This window comes from Molothrus aeneus, chromosome 2 (assembly GCF_037042795.1).
Source record: "Molothrus aeneus isolate 106 chromosome 2, BPBGC_Maene_1.0, whole genome shotgun sequence".
NCBI lineage: Eukaryota > Metazoa > Chordata > Aves > Passeriformes > Icteridae > Molothrus > Molothrus aeneus.
This window is the reverse complement of record NC_089647.1, coordinates 102,749,509-102,766,596: the sequence shown is the minus strand read 5'-3', so window position 1 is coordinate 102,766,596 and position 17,088 is coordinate 102,749,509. Positions and strand designations below refer to the sequence as shown.

The window sequence follows — 17,088 nt, the reverse complement described above, 5'->3', positions numbered from 1 at the left end:
CTATTTTCTTAATTCTTTCTTAAAGTAAGGAAACTCAACAGAAAAGCTTTTAGAAGGTGTAAAACTCAAAACCTTGTCAAGTCTTCCCCCCCTTCAAAAGTTTAGATCAACACAGCCAAAAATAAGCACATAAAACTTCAGTACTGCTCATGAAGAACATTAAGACTTCCAATCCAAACAACGACAAGAATGAAAATATTATTTTAACTGCATTCAGTTCAAATATTTAACAATTTGATAGCCTAAGTAAAAACTTCAACACTGAAAGAATATTTAGGAGGGTAACTCAGAACACCTGATAGTTAGGATTTTTCCCCCCCCCGCAGTGTCAGAATTGAGCAGTGGACCCAAGCCTGCAGACAGGAAGCAAGCTACTGACAGAGGATGCTCAGCCTACAAAAGGTCATTCCCTTCTTTCTATCTCCTTAAAAAACATTAATCTGAGGAAAATCAGATCATATGCACACACACATTCACATCAATTTTTTTCTTTAATTTAAGCATTGCCCTACCCGCACTCTCTCCAACCCCAGCATTCCCAGTGTGTAATTCACCCAAGAGCTTCCTTTCCTAAGCATTGGTTTTAGTACCTGTGCCAGCTCAGGTAATCACTGCTCTCCAACAGCAGCTCACTCATCTGTGCCCTGGCCCTCAGTATTACAGGCACAACTGTTAGTGCCATACACTATTTATAATCCCCCCAGCAATAATCCCAAACAGCAAACATGGAGACAATTCCAACTGATTTCCAACTAATCTGCCTTTCTGAAGCAAAGAACCCAAATCTCACAAATCTCCTCCCACCCCCTTAGAGAAACCTGAAGAATATCCATCAGTTCAATACTCAACAACCAAGAAAACTAAGCTTTGTTGACAAATTCATGCATGGATGGAAAAACTCCCATGTGCAAGCAGATTTACAACATACAGTAAATCTAAAATCAACTCTGTACAGGTATAAGGCATCAAATATGAAAATACTTCCATAATAAAGCCCTCAAAGTAAGTAACTTAAGGAGTCTCAAATTCATCTCTTCTAACAAAAAGACCACAACTAAAGCTTTCTATGCCCCAATTAAAGAAGGCCAGTGAGCTGTATCCATTTTTATAAATGTTAAAATAATCTTCTTGTATTTTAGGATAGGGAACACTATGCTGTTTGCCTGCTAAAGCTGTCTGTTTATCTCCAGGGTCACAGATAAGTAAAATACTTCTGTTCAAAGGGCTGACCTCTAGAGTTGCTAATATAACCAGCTCTTGAGAAGACCATTACTGAAACTCAGGCTGTGCTAACCAGCTATCAAAAGATTCACCCCTGCTTATATTTTTAACTGACTATTCCTAAAAAGCTAATGAGGTGCCTAATTAGAGGAAATAGTTACAAGGACAAGTAAAAGGAAAAGGACCTTTTTTTAAATAGTATATAGATTTTTGTAGTACACAAAAAAAGACAAGGACAGCACACAGACAGGCAAAAGAGTTTTTTTTTTTAATAGCATACAGATTTTTGTACTACACAAAAAATTTATTGTAAAGTTTTTTTCAAACTGGCAGCTTTTAGCACAAGTACACAGCTTTAATCATCTCATGCAACCCCATGGCAATAATCTCATGCAATTCCCAAGGCAATACTGTGTTTCCCCATCTCAAACCAACACAAGAGGACCTGTTTTCTCTAACTCCCCAGACCCACATTTTTATTGACACTGCTGGCATTTCCAACAACCTTACGTAAGTGATGACTGCAAACACTAAGAAAGGGCTACGTAAGTTATCAGTCTCACAATTCTTGCTGAGTACGTTTGAGTCCTGAAGAATATACATGACAGGATCCACTGTGAAATACTCCAAGACAACTGGACTGCCTGAAGAAATCAAGACTGTTATTGAAAGGGTTTGTGACATGCCAAGTAAGTCAGCCAGTGAGAATAACCCACCAGAATCCACACCATTCTGCAGCACAAGCAGTTGCTACCAGCTGCACAAGTATTAGCACATGACAAAATCCCATCTTCAGATCTTTTCCCTGCAGCAACAAAGAGCCTCCATCCTTCGCTCACAGAGAACCTCAGAAGAGGATAAAGACAAGAGACACATACCAGAGAAGAAAGTGATAAACAGATCCCAGAGAACTATTAACATCTCAGCCTTTATAATCATCTTCAGTCTTGATGGTAGACAATTACAATGATGCCATTGGATAGCTGCTATGTTAAAAGTGAACTGTGAGAAACATATACAGATTATTTCAACCATGTACAATGGCTCTTAGACCAAGCAGATTCTTAAAGAAAAACCCATTAAAAAAAACCCATTACCATGTACAATTGTTGGAAGATGCATTGCAATGAAACAAACTATTGTACAACCTTCCTACAAAGTACAGCTGCCATTATCTGGACTTCTGTAAAGCCTTTGACACAATCCCCCACAACATCCCTTTCTCTAAATTGGTGAGAGCTGCACTCAGTGGGTGAACTGTTGGTGCATAAGTAAATCGTTGGACAGTGACACCCAGAGGGTTGTGGTCAGTGGCTCAGAGTTCCAGTGGACATCAGTAACAACAAGTGCCCCTAAGGGCTCCATTCTGGGACCAGTTGTTTAGTATCTTCATTAATGACACAGACAAAGAGATCAGTTACATATGGCACCAAGCAGAGTGGTATGGTTGACATACGTGAAGGATGGGATGGCATCTAAACAGATCTGGACAAGCTTGAGAAGTGGCTCATGGGAATCTCATGAGGTTAAACAAGACCAAGTGCAAGGGGCTGCACCCAGGGCTGGGCAACTCCTTGTATCAACAAACTCTGGGGATGAACAGATCAAGAGTAGCCCTGCCTAGAAAGACTTGGGGTTGCTGGTGGGTGAGAGGCTGGACATGACCCAGCAACAGGTATATGCAGCCCAAAAAACCAACAGTGCCCTGGGCTGCATCCAAAGCACTGAGGGCAGCAGGGTGAGGAAGGGAATTCTGCCCCTCTGCTCTGGTGAGACCCCATCTGCAATGCTGCCTCCAGCTCTGGGGTACCAGCACAGGAGGGACATGGACCTCTTCAAGTCCAGAGATGACCAAGTTCAAGATGTTCAGAGAGATGGAGAATCTCCCCTACAAGGAAAGGCTGAGAGAATTGGGATTGTTCAGTATGGAAGAGAGAAGGCTTTGAGGTGACCTAATCACAGCTCTCCAGTACCTGAAGGGAGCTTAAAGCTGAAGAGAAACTTTTGAAAAAGAGCCTGGAGTGACAAGGGGGAATGGCTTCAAACTGAAAAAGGTTTGGTTAGATGTTAGGAAAAAATTCTTTACTGTGAGGGGTGAAGCATTGGGATAGACTGCCCTGAGAAGCAGTGGATACCACATCCCTGAAAGTGTTCAGCACCAGGCTGGATGTGGTTCAGTGTAAATTGACCTAACCCAAGGTGTGGCTGCCTATGGCAAGGAACTTGGAAGTAGGTAACACTTCAAGTCCCTTTTAACCCATCCACGATAAGCTGGCAACTTTTGTTATATTAATACCTATACAAAAATACACATTTGTCAAAAACAAGGACACAGCTGATGTTTTGAGGTAAAAGGACTGTTCATTTACCAAGTTTACAGATTCTGCCTTCTCCATAAGGAAAGATGCAACAGCTTTAGCTGAGACCTAGAAAAAACATGTTATCCTCACAAGATCTGAAGGTCCAAAACCACACATTTAATTTTATTAAATGCTATTTTCATGGCATTCCAGACCATTCAGAAGTCTAACTGACCACCTAATTTGGAGGAAAAAAAAAACTCAGTTAAGAATCTGTGATTAAGCTATAAGGTTTAACTCCTGTGATACAATCTACACATGCACACTCACCATTTTTTTCTATTTAGATGACTCCTTTGTGCTTTGCACCATAAATACTAGATGAGAGGGAAAACTCCACATAAGAAGTACAAACCAAGTACTGAGCTGTCACTGCTGAAAGTTCTTATGTCCCACTGAAGATGCCTGTTTTGCCAAGACGAATGTAAGAAGAGAAAAATGCTTCTTCCTTCCTTTGACCTACACAGCAACACTTCTACAGTGGGCCCATCAACCCAACCCCACTTAGGTACATCCATCCATCATGGTCAGACGGTGCAAACATTGCCCTCAAAAGCAAAGGCAAGTGGAAAAGCCTACCTAAAATCAAAGCAATTATTAAGGTCTTTACCACATTAACTAACAGCATTGCTTTTTATATAATAGAGGATATAATATACCTATGTCTTATTTTCAATAAATAAGCCATAGGTAAAGCATCTACTTTATCCCTGGCAATTTCAACCCTTCCGCAGAAGCCAGTCATTGTTGTAACTCCTGAAACCATGGTAGTTCAGAGAACTACAGTGTTAAAGAAGCCATTGTGGGGGCTGGTTGGTTTCTCTGAAACTAGTTTTTACACTAGTCTAGCTTACCAATTCTGCTCATACTAGGTTAGTCAAGCACAAGGTGCAAGGAAAATAGCAGCACTATCTTATTTGCCATTAGGTCACCATTAGAGTGGCTAACCCGCCCTGAAAAAAACTCAGTATAAAAGGGAAACCGAAAGGTTTTCACTGTGAAAACCACAGTACGCTACCCAAAAGCACGCTCTGGGAACAACTGCAGTATCACCCCTTCCTGCTCCCACCTCTCCGAAGTGCACATGCAGCAATGCCACAAAGAGCACAGCTCACAGCAAAGCCCCTGTGGTCAGGAATCTCTTTCTCAAACGAAGCTTATGAAAGACTTTGTCTTTGCAAGGATGCAGGGAACTGCCTTCACACCAAACTGGGGAGGAGAAAGGGGTTCGACACAGGGCCAGGCTCGCTCCGGGGCGGGTGCCGGGAGGCCACACCGAGCCCGCGGCCTGGCTCGGCACTCAGCGAGGCGCTTTGGCGCCCAAGCTGCTCCCCCCTTCCCCCACCAAACCTTCCCACCCGGCTCGGCCGCCGGGAAACGTGGCTGTGGCCGCAGCTCCCGGCCCGAACGTGCCCCCTGCAGATACCCGCGGGGTCAGGCCCTGCCACAGCCCGGCGCTCCAGCGCTAATAGCGTTCTCCAGCAGATTCGAGCAGCACCGCAGTGACACCGCACTCCCGCCTCGCTCGGCGGCAGCCGCCAGCCCGGCTCCTCGCACCCGCCTCAAGCGCGGGGCAGCCGCAGCGCCAGAGCGGCCTCGGGGGTGCCCGGGCCCGGCCGCTCGCCAAGAGCCAGGCTCTGCTTCCCTCCCCCCGGCCCTGCGGTTCGGCGCCTGCCTCCCGCTGCCCCCGCGGGGAAAGCGCGCCCTGGGGCGCCTGGAGTCGCCGCGGGTGAACCCGCACATCCGCCTCGGCCCGGCCCGGCCCAGCTCCGCTGGTTCCCCCAGGGCGGTGCAGCCCCCGCGGCGGCGGGCTCTGGGCAGGAGGCCGCAGTGGGCCGCCCGCCTGCACAGGGACAGAGGCTGGTACCGGGGACAAACACGGCCCGGCGGGAACGCCGGGGAAAGGGCCGGAGGGGGAGGCGGCGCCCGCGCGGGCCTCATGCTCGGCGGCCCCGGCGAGACACCCAGCGGGGCGGGTGGAGTGGGGAAGGTGCGCGCCCCCCGCCGCCTTCCAGCACGGTTACCTGTGGCGCCGAGCAGGAAGTCCAGGGTGCTGTGCCGCGCTGCTGCTGCCATAGTAAGGTAGAGCCCTGTGCCATGCCTGGAGCGGCGGCGGCGGCGCGGCCCGTGCGGCGGAGCGGCCCTATATGCGCGGGGCTGCGGCGGCGCCGGGCGGGGGAGCGCGGCGGGGCGGAGCCGGGGCGGGCCCGGGGCGGGCCCGGGGAAGCGGCGGGCCCGGAGACCCCGCTCGGCGTGGCCGGGGAGCCCTTGGGGGTGCGACTGACCTGTAGCCACCCCCTGAAATCCAGTAGTGGTGTCCTGGCGCTGAGGCCGCGGAGCGGGTCCAGCAGCAGCGGCCGTGGGCAGGGGCCGCGTGTCACCTGCTGCCCGCTGTGGGCATGGAGGGGCCCCACTGTGCCTCCCTGCAGAGGGACCAGACCAGGGAGTCTTTAAAGCCTTTTGTTTAAAGTCTTTTTTATTTATAACGGATAACTGTAAAACCGCGGGCTGAAACCACAAATTTCATTAATCACGTGCAATTACAAGCCCAGAAAAATAGTGTTCAGCAGTAGTTAGCTACAGGACTGATCACAGAATCACAACATCACAGAATCAATTAGGTTGGTAAAGACGTCTGAGATATCGAATCCAACCTGTGACTGACCACCACCGTGTCAACTAGACCATGGCACTGAGTGCCACGTCCAGTCTTTCCTTAAAAACATCCAGGGATGGTAACTCCACAACCCCTCTGGACAGCCCATTCCATTAACCTTTCTGTGAAGAAATTCTGCCTAATCTCCAACCCAAATCTCCCCAGATGCAGATAAAGACTGTTTCCTCTCGTCCTGTCGCAGGCTGCCTGCCAGAAGAGACCGGGCCCCATCTCTCTACAGTCTCCTTTCAGGGAATTGTAGAGAGCATAAGGTCACCTCTTGTCTCCTTTTCTCCAAGCCTAACAACCCCAGCTTCCTCTGCTGTTCCTTGTCAGACTTGTGCTCCAGACCCTTCCCCAGCTCTGCTGTCCTTCTCTGGGCATGCTCCAGCCCCTCAACATCCTTCCTGAATTGAGGAGCCCAGAACTGGGCACAGGAGTCCAGGTGTGGCCTCACCAGTGCTCAGAACAGGGGTAGATGTTTGGCTGTGTCAGTCACTAGGAGCTTTGCCAGCTGGCAAATTCCTTTAATTTTATTGCATGAATGAGAGTGGATTTGCACAATGCAGTGGCATCAATGGTTTCATATGATTCCACAATTAAATTAAGATATTTACAAGTAACTGCTAGTGTGTAATCTAATGTGCTACCATGATTATTTCCATAACTTTCAATAAGGTATTTTTCAGGGCAAACTTACAGTATCCCTGTTTTGAACAGTTATAGTTCCACACAGGCACCCTGAGCAAAGCAGAAACATTCACAGGAAATGTGCAGCAGAAGACACACAGACATCTTCAGGTCTGTACTAACTATACTTTTTTCAGATGGTCTTCATTTGACACAGCTCATGCATGAAAGGCTGGGGGATTTTATGATTAATTACCTAAAATATACAGCTTTGCATGTTCCCATTCAATGTCTTTGATCCAGTCCTGGATCTTGTAGGGGGTTGCATGGTTCTTTTTGGGTGGCTTGTGTATCCTTGTTGCCATTACATAAAGAAACATAAAGAATTTTGATTTTTCTTAATGCCTTCTCTTTTTTTTTTTTTTTTTTTAATTTAACCAAAATCAGTGCTTCCTTGCTGCCAACTTCAATCTCTCTACATTTTTTTTTCCAGACATGCAACTGCCACAAGACAGCCAGTGAAATCCCTGCTCTTTAAAATCTCTTACATCTCTCACCTTTGCTTGTGGCTGCAGTGGTTTCAGTTACCTCATTCCATAAAGGAGCTTACTGGATTGATTTTACTCTCTTCAGTGGGAGCAACGCCCTGTGTTCTGTTCAATCTGTTACATTGTCTATCCATTGTGGAATATTTGGAAGAAGGTAATAGTGATGTTGCCACCTAAGTACCTTCAAATGTATTTGTTCATACGTGTTAAGTGCCTTGCTAAATTATGCCCTTACATACACATGAACAACTTTCCTGGGCTTACAGGGAAAGAAAAAAAAAAGGGAACATCAATATGTCATCCAGATCTTTTCCTGGCATTAGTTTTGCAATTGAGGGCCAACCATTTCAGACTGGCACTTAGAGAAAGTTGAAACATCATCTTTTTAATTAAATTTGCCATGGAAAAAAGAACAGTGGTTTTACTGCGTCCTTTTTTACATGATGAGAATTTTATGATTTTGTAATGGGCTGAAGAGCTGAAAACACTAATGAATTATTACAAAGAACAGTATGAAGTCTTTCTTTCTTAAACTTTGACTTAAAGGACAGTTCTTATACATAAATGGCTTTTGCAGCTGCTCATTGGGTTAGGTGGAACTGGAAAAGCTGGCAAAACAACATGAACAAATTCAATAAAGAGTGGAAAAGAAGAAAAAGAAGAGGTTCATCTTGGAAAATTTGGTAGAGCTGTAGGAAAACATCCAACAAGAGAAAGAAACCTGTAATATCAGTGTGTAGGAGTGAAAGCAAACAGTAAATTACATAGGGTTTTACAGAAAAGCTAAAAACAAAGCCCACAGAATTTAAGCCTCCTTGTGAAGGATCCCATTGCTGAGGAAGGAACTAACACCATTCTCTGCCACTTCTTTGGTGTGACTACTGTGTGCATATTACTTAACTAGGTCATGCCTGGGATATTTTTGGGAATCTTCCTGTTAGAAAATTATACTGAAGGGAATTTTAAAAAGAGCAATTAAAATAATTAAAGAGATGAAGGGATTGATTTATGAGAAAAGATCCGGAATATTAAAACATGTTTCACAAATGCTGTGGAGTTTGGATGACATCAGGTTGTTAAGATTAGCACAGACTCTTTGGAAAGAGTTTATTCAGTGTGAGGTTACCTGTGTATTTTGAAACTAGTAGAAACTTCAAAAGTGGGGAAAAAAGGTTGAGGCACCAGTGTTTGAAAAGCTTTGTGATGAAAATCAAGGGCAGAGACCAATCTACAGGTAGATTGGACAGATTAGATAAAAGACACCAGCTGATGGGAACAACCTGCACTAGATGTGTGGTTTAGCCTGCATAACCTCTGTTCTTCATGCAGGACCACAGCAGACTGAAATACCAAGTGTTTCAAGTCTCAAGTGTTTTTAAGCAGGGTGTAATTTTTAACCACAGGTTCCCTGTTCATCCTCTCTGACTACATCCATTTCTGTTCATTGTTCTGAAGATATTTCACCTACAACTGCCACAACCCTAAATTCACCTCAGGAATGAAAGACAAACCAAACTTCTTCTCATACAGAGCTAAGAAACATCCTTTAAGAAAAAGATTTGTTTTCCTCATGCTTATAACCTGTTCAGAAATGTATTAACTTATGGTCCTTCTGAGTCCAGCCTAGGGCTCACTAGGATTGTTTAACAATAGTAGACTTTTTCTCCTGAAAGGCTGAAAAGTTTCTAAAGTGATGACACATTTAAGACAGGAGTTCACAAAGGTTGTGTTTACCCTTGTTTGGAAACACTTGTATATCTCATGGCTTTATCACTTGGACATAATGTGGCCATCTCACAATGCTAATTGAAACCTTGAAATTAAATGTATCTATCTAAAATATACATACACATGAGTTCTCTCTCCATGCCTGGTTCTGCATATTCAAAATATTGTTAAACATTAATGCAATACAATACAATTAAATAAGCAGAAAACATGTTCAAACATATTACCCCAAGCTGAAGTGCCTGCTAGAAGATAATACTAAAATGGGAAAAGCAGGGGCTGCAAACAGAAGAGGAGTAGAACTTGGTACAAACCCTTGAAAGTGCTTTCATCCTCTTCATTGTTTGTGTATCTGGATCAGTTTTTCCCTAGGAATTTTCTTTTTTTGAACACAACTCTAGTTCTTAAGTATTTGCTTATCATTGACAGAAGTCACGGTAAAGTTTGAGAGGTAGGAGAGGGAAGATAATACTTCATTTTAGAAAAATATTGGTAGGGTGGAATGGAAAAGGATCCTGTAAGTTAATGGTTGTTTTAGAAATTATTTGAGGTGACAATGTGGTATCAAAATTGTGACCAAGCATGAAATTAACCACTTTGCAAAACAGCATTATCTTAATATATAAGATGAAATTCGTTTTCTAGAGGTGAACAACTGTTTAATACAGCTAAGAAAATGAGAACTGATTATTGTAATGAATTTACTTCTTTAATTCTTATTTCTACTTTTGTGCCTGAGCATGTTACTGTTTACTAAAACAACTACAGTTTATCCCCCCTCTCTTGGATGCTTTGTATCAAATATGTAGGCTTGCTGGGGCAGAGCTCTAGAGGCTTAAAAAAAAGAGAGCAAACTGTCCATTTCAAATTAAATTTAGGCAGTTTGGAGTCTACATTTTACTGGAAATTATGAGAAAAATCTCTTAACTTTAAAAACAAGCATATTGAGTTCAACAGGAAACTTAGGTAGATTTCAAGATGAATAAAGACTTTTTTTTCTTTTTTTTTTTTATATTCTGCAAAGAAAGACCCTGGAGAGTCAAATTATATCATAGGATGTAAGACTTCTCACAGAACAAGAGAACAATTTCAGGAAGTTAGCAAACTCAGATAAGAGTTAATTACTTAAATAAGTGCTACCATAAATTATAGCAGCTGTTATACTCCCTGCTTTTTGAGAACCCTCTGCTGGATTTTAGCCAGAGTGCTGTGTGTGAACCCTTGGGATTTCCTTTGGTCCAGATAGACTCTGGTCTGTTTCCTTTGGGCAGAGGTTTTTTACCATGGAGGTGAGACCTCAAATTCAGTCATCCCAGGATCCTGGTCATCCTGCACATCTTCTTCAAGGAGACCTTACTTGCATTAAAACACTCACTAATCAGGTTTCAGTCTTGACAGAAACTAACAACTTGTTTTGATAACACTGAGAATTTGCCACAGAAACCACTTACAGACCCTTCCTTACCTTTGCCTTCCCTTAGCATCCTCTAAGCTTAGCCCATGTTGTAACTCTAACCTGCACATATTGCAAGATTTGGGGTTGGGGTTTTTTCCTGACTGCCAAAATGCCACAGGCCTGACAGAGTTTCTTACTGTGTTTCTCTGTAGATGTTTGACCATTTGATAGAATTCCCCAGAATCCTAATGAGTATTTCCTCACCCCCAAACCAAATACAAGGCTAGATGAACACTGCTTTTCCATCCCAACCACAATCTTGCCTGTGAACTTACCACATGATGAAGCAAAATTTGATCAAGCTTTTCTTTAACATTTGTGTAATCTCTCAAAACAATTACAGCCTATAAGAAGTCACTCTTGGTGTTTGAAATAGCTTTGAGGAACCTTTTTTATAACTCCTATCAGATAATCTCCCTATTCCTCTTTGTCCCCAGTCATCATCTGATCCCATGGGCACCCATCAGATGATTCCTAGTAACACATCAGATTATCATCCTCTTGGATAGCAACCAAAGGACTTGTCTGGCTTGTCCACCTTCTGTCATGCCAGTCACATTGTCTGGATGCACCTCCCAGGCATTGATAGGGCCTGCCAGTATGAGTCTTCTTTTATGACCTAAGCTCTAGAAGTTACATCTGAGGGCTGCATCAGCTTGTTAGAATATCTAAACCACTCCCAAGTGGTGACTTACAGAGTACAGGACAGGACCTGTGGTTCACAGTCAAAAAGAACATAACAGAAAAAAATTGGATTCTGATGCTCCATTTCCCCTCACAAAAAGCAGAATGATGGCAAGCTCAGATGAGGTCAGATAACTGGTGCTAGGGGTGGCTGTGTGTGACATGGTTGGAACTCCAGGATAGCCCTTGTTTCCAGCAGCAATACAACAGAATCATTTGTCTATTACATTAAGCTGGTTTTGGTTGTTTTCTTGGGTTTTTGGTTGTTTTTTTTGGTTTTTTTTCTGTTCTCCTTCTGTTTTGTTTATATGTCCTAATAATTACTGTCACAAAAGCAGTAATGCTGGTTTCCCCAGTCCCTTCAAGTTACAGCATCCTTTCTATTGATTATAATTTCCCATGGTATGCAGGTGACTTCAGGAAGAGGTTACCCCTAGATATTAGAAAACACACTGAATAGGTAAATCCCCTCTTTTTCATCACAGCACTCTGTATCCAGTGGACACCATTCTCCTTTCTGCAGCTACAGCTGAAACAATGTAAATATTATAGAAAACCTGATCAGGGTGAAATAATTTATTTTATACCTTGTAAAACTCTTTATATTAGGGAAAAATATACATGGGGGGATAATTTGTAATCCTAGCCTCTCATAACATGAAGAAAATAATATTATTTCTGATCAAAGTTTTTTTTTAGGGAGGGAGGGAATCCCTGCACAGAGAAGAATGGATGGTAAATTGATTAAAATTAGAGTAATGAATTCATCCAGACAGCATGGAGGCAGTAGAACAAATGAGCAAAAGAGGGGGAGTGTAAAAAAAATACAATAGAAAAGATGTTTTACCTTAAATAGACATCAGTAATATATACTTTATATGCATGTTTTACAATATTATTTCTCATGAAGTTGTTCCTTTTAGTTACCTTTTCCAATACTCTTTTGAGTGATGATGCCTCAGCATGCACTCTTTGAGAAATGCTGATAAATTATTGTGTGAATTTTATTCTCACATCTGTATTGTATGCTGGATTCAGGGCTTCTTACATGAAATTCTGTTGCCACTGAAGTCAAAGACAGACTTAATGCTACCTTCAGGGGAGCCAGAATGTCAGTATTTGTCTGGTGCACTGCAGACAAGGTTAGAACAATGTTCTTTGTTACCTGGTCATTGACTTTTCAGGCAGAATTGTATATAATAGCATTCAAAATATAAAACCAAGGAGAATGAACAAAATGCTTAAATACATGCCAATAACTCATACCAGCTACAATTAAGTAGCTAAACTCAACTCCTCAGAACTCTATAAGGGGGATTACTGTATTGATGAGTTCAGCTTTCTTACTGTGAGCTAAGGTATTATATTATGCCTGTCACAAGTGAACCTTTTGATTGCAAGTGCAATACGAATTCCAAGTCAGAAAATGGTCTCTTGTGCAAAGGGATTTCCAGATTAAAGAAAGGTTAGGCCAACATGCCAGTGCAGAACAGCTGTTGCACATCAGGCTCTCCTGTGCAGCCTGTTCATGAAACTTATCTCCTCTAACTCAGATGTCTACAATCCAGAAGCCAGTATTTGATCTGGCTGTCTTGACTGCATTCAGAAAAAGCAGAGAGCCAGTTTTAAGATGTAGTTCATCTCATCTGCAGTTTAAACCAGATCAGATAAAATGTGTTCTGCTCCTATCTGTTGCCTATGAACAGTTCAGGTGAATTCCACATTCTTGGAGTGCTCTGAACAGATTGAATTAATTTCCTTCTATTCAGTGATACTGTCAACATGAAATAAGAATTGCCATGTGGGGAGGAGAGCCATGATTACTTTTTCCCAAGTTTTCTCCTTAGCAGAAACTTTTGTACCAACTTCTCCATTTTCTATTGTAAATAAGAAACAGCATGTGCTTAGGAAAGGGAGATGAGTTTCCTAGAGGAAAAACCAATGCAGTAAGATAACTGATCAATTCAGCTGGCCATGATCTCATTTTATTTGCTGTCAGACCATCTTTGAGTTCATTCAATAACATCACAGAAAAAAAGTTGAAAGGACTTTGTGAAAGACTGTGTTTTTTCACAGTCAGTTCCTCCAAGAAGTTGTCAGGTAACATCTAATCATAAATTTGTATGTTTTTTAAATGCAATGTAAATCAAAATGTAGAGTCAAGAATATAATCCAAAGTTATTGATCTTATAGCTCATCTAAGTACTTTCACAATTAAAGTTAAAATGGATAAACCAAATTCGGAGAAAAAGACAAAAGTCTAGTAGTTAATCCTCCAAAACCTATGGAAAAATACTGACTCCATTAACAAGGTAATAAAATAATAATGTATTGCAATCTGTTACCAAAATTTCACCAGAACTTAATAAAGTAGTAATTGGCTGTAATTACAGCAAAGTGCCTTTTGGAAATAACATAAAAATTTTCAGTCTGAAACAGCCTGTTGTAAACATCAGAAAATTTAGGTATCCTTGCAATTCCGAAGTTTGTAAGGTAAGATATACTGATTGCAGAAGTTATTCCACACTGGCACCATCAGTCTTAACTAAAATGTCTCAGCTAATACTTTGAGAGAAACTAGAGCAGTAGGTTGGGAGTCAGGAGATCAGTGTTTGAATTCTTAAGCTGCTAATGATTATTCCACCCAAAAAGTGGTGGTAACAGTACTTTCTGTTAGTTTGTACACCAATGAGGATGAAAACCGTTTCAGCTGTGACATTTTAAAAAATACAAATTCAACAGGTAGCTCTAAATTCCTCTTGTGAATAATGTATATGGTATTCTACACAAATTTTCCATAATGGTTCTTTATTACTTGCCTTATATTATTACTTGCCTTATATTATCTGAATGATGCCTTACACAGTCTTTAATATATTCTCCAGTTATTTAACAGGTTAGTCTAGATTTCTTATTTAGGTTTTCTTCTTTACTCTGTTGATTTTAAACTGAAAGAAGTTCTGCAGAACATAGAATGGCATGTAAAGATATTGTCAATGAGTGTGAGTGGTTGTTCAAAAGATAACATGTAGTTTACTTAGAGCTTTTGGTTGCAACACTTATATAATGGCTATTATTGCCAGCAACATTAACCTCAAATACAAGAAAATCAGAAAAGTAATCTGATAGGAATGCTTACCATATGCAAAGTTCAAATGTAGGTGGGTTTTTTTTTTCTTCCCAGCATCAGAATTCTGGAAGGTTTTCTTCAAAGAGATGAGAGGTGAAAATCTTGAGAGGGAAGATTTTCAAATTTTTAAGGGGATTTCCAATAGAACCTGCAGCTACTGGTAACACCTGAGGATAATTTTCAAAGGCAGGTCTCTTGAGTACTGTATCTATTTTGACTTTTGGGTTGAAAATGGTGAAAGAAATGCAGTCTTGGAAAAAGAGAGCAAAAGAATTTGTTATACAGTATTCAGATCACCATTCATTTCTTCTGTCTGGACAAAATAGGAAGCAAAAACCTCCCTTGATGAGAGTTATGTCAAAGCCTAGGCACTGAAGATGCCAGCTGCTTCAATAGACAAAGATTGTTCAGCTACACAAAGGAAGGCTATTCATACAGGGTTCTGTAATTTAAGAACTTCAAGTATCTTGTGGAATAACATGCAATTGTATTTTCTTTGTTTTAAAGTTTATCAATTCAGGGTCTTACTCTTGTGAGTGCATGAATCCTGAAAAACAAGGCAAGTAGCTGGTTTTTTTCCTGTCATTTCCCAATCCCAGCTAGACCAGCATGACATGCAAAATTGAAAACATAAGTGAATAGGTAATGTCATTAGAATTTCTGGTGTGGAAACATTTTAATTTTTCAATTAAAACTTGACAAAAAGGTTGTTTTTATGACCTAAAGCAAATCATGGGTAATTTAGTTTGGTCTGGCTCCTATGCTTTCAGTGTTTTGGGATTGCTACTATGCAGGGGTTAAGCTGTCAGAAGAAAAGAATGTATTGTTGTACCTGCAGGGTACTAGAAATCCTGGTTAGGTTTCTCTTCTGATCTAGGCAGTGATAAGGTGGCCTTGTTTTCGTACTCTGATGAATTCAAGCTGCTGTATTCTGAGTGCTCACTACTTCCTGACCTTTTTTCTATTTTGCCTTCTTTTCAAGGGCTTCATCTGTCATAATCAATGATACTGTTTTATTGTGCCAATAGAGCTCAAGCCGGTGTCTTGTCAATGCCAAAAGACACTGATTCAAAAAGATATTTGAGAATGCTGAAGAGAAAATCTTGGATTATATTTTCTTCCTGATTCATGTTTTAAATTGTGCACTATTGTATTTCTCTTCATCACATACTCAAACTGACAGAGCCCCATGTAACAATAAACAATACAGAACTGCCAGCCTTTAACTTTTACTGTTTGCTTAGGAAGTGTGCAGGAACTAATGACAAAGTGTATGAATTCATTTTTTGACCAACGAATGCTGAATAACAGATTTTGCAACAAAAATGGCTCAAAAAAAGACAAGATAGATTTTCAGTGTGACAGCCACTTCTGGGTATGTCAAACAAAGCTGTAAAACTTAACCAATATGTCATGCAGACTTCTTGGAACAAATTATGCAGCTGCCTGACTCCATTCTTCCAGAAACCTTTTCCACAGATTTTATTGTGCTCTGACATGGTCACACTGTGGCACTGAGAGCACTGACACAAGGAGGCTCTCCTAGTCGATGAGGCCAGTTTTCTTTTTTGTTCTAGGCAGCATTGGTGCAGCCAGACATAGTGTGGAGCCTTTGCTGGCTGCAGCACTGCAGGAGTACAGAAGCAGCACCCAGCTCTGCTTTCCCACTCACTGTCCTGCATTGAAAATCTGTAGATGGACTAAAAGACTCGGCCCTAGAGGATAACAGCTTATCCTGTCATAAACCAGGTTTGAGGACTGAGGCTGGGGTCCCTCTGATCCCCGAGCATGGTACTTGCTGTAGTGCTTCCTAGTGGTATGGAAACAAATCCCATGGGATCACTTGTGAGGGGCTGCAATAGACCTGCAGGAGGAGGCCAAGATGGTCAGAAGAAATACTAGTAAGCACCTTACTCTTTAAGCATTCTTCTTCCCTTCTTGTCGGCATTTCTACTATTGGATCCCTTCTAGTTATGGGACCACATGATTGTAGTTTTGCAGGGTAAACCCAAGGGTCTCTGAAAAATTTATTTGATTCTGAACAAGAGAACAAGTCCATTATAATTGTGCATATAGGACTGTTTAGACTACTGACCACTTGGCAACAAATTTGTTTTACTTTCAATTAGATTTATTTGAGGTGTTGGAGCACATCCAGAGAAGGGAAACAGAGCTGGTGAAGGGTCTCTGGAGCACAGGTTTTATGGTGAGCATCTGAGAGTGTTAGGGTTTTCTAGCCTGGAGAAAAAGAGTCTCTGGGGAGACATTATCACTCTCTTGAACTACTTGAAAAGAGGTTGTAGCCAGGTGGGAGTTGGTCTCTTCTCCCAAGTAGCAATTGACAGGACAAGATGAAATGGTTTATGGTTTAGATTGGATGTTACGAAAAATTTTTTCACTAGAAGCATTATAAGGCATGGAAACAGGCTAGCCAGGGAAGTGTTGGAGCCACCATCCCTGGAAGTGTTCAAAAAAACATGTGGGTAGGGTACTGGAGAGCATGGTTTAATGTTGAACATGGTGGTGGGACTGGGTTGATGGTGGGACTTGAGGATCTCAAAGGCCTTTTCCAGCCTTAACCATTCTATTGTTTTCCTATTGTTTTTCTTTCTCATTCATTAATAATAAGATAAAAACACATGAAATTTGTTTTCCTGTGTTTTGTTCAAAATGTA

At 41.7% G+C, this 17,088-nt stretch overlaps 1 protein-coding gene and 1 long non-coding RNA gene across 2 annotated transcripts in view; one reads left to right on the top strand and one right to left on the bottom strand.

Annotated features, from left to right (window-relative positions):
• The window catches only part of SMS (spermine synthase), a 43,531-nt gene extending 37,793 nt beyond the window's left edge, over positions 1–5,738 (bottom strand). Inside the window, exon 1 of the mRNA XM_066545430.1 lies at positions 5,606–5,738. Within this exon, the coding sequence (XP_066401527.1) occupies positions 5,606–5,657 (52 nt within the window). The 5' untranslated portion in view covers positions 5,658–5,738. The remainder of the gene's footprint in view (positions 1–5,605) is intronic.
• LOC136553710 (uncharacterized) lies at positions 5,583–7,745 on the top strand. The gene is made up of 3 exons (XR_010783207.1): positions 5,583–5,663; positions 6,958–7,038; positions 7,361–7,745. It is a non-coding gene; the product is annotated as an uncharacterized lncRNA (long non-coding RNA).
• The last annotated feature ends 9,343 nt before the right edge of the window (positions 7,746–17,088 follow it).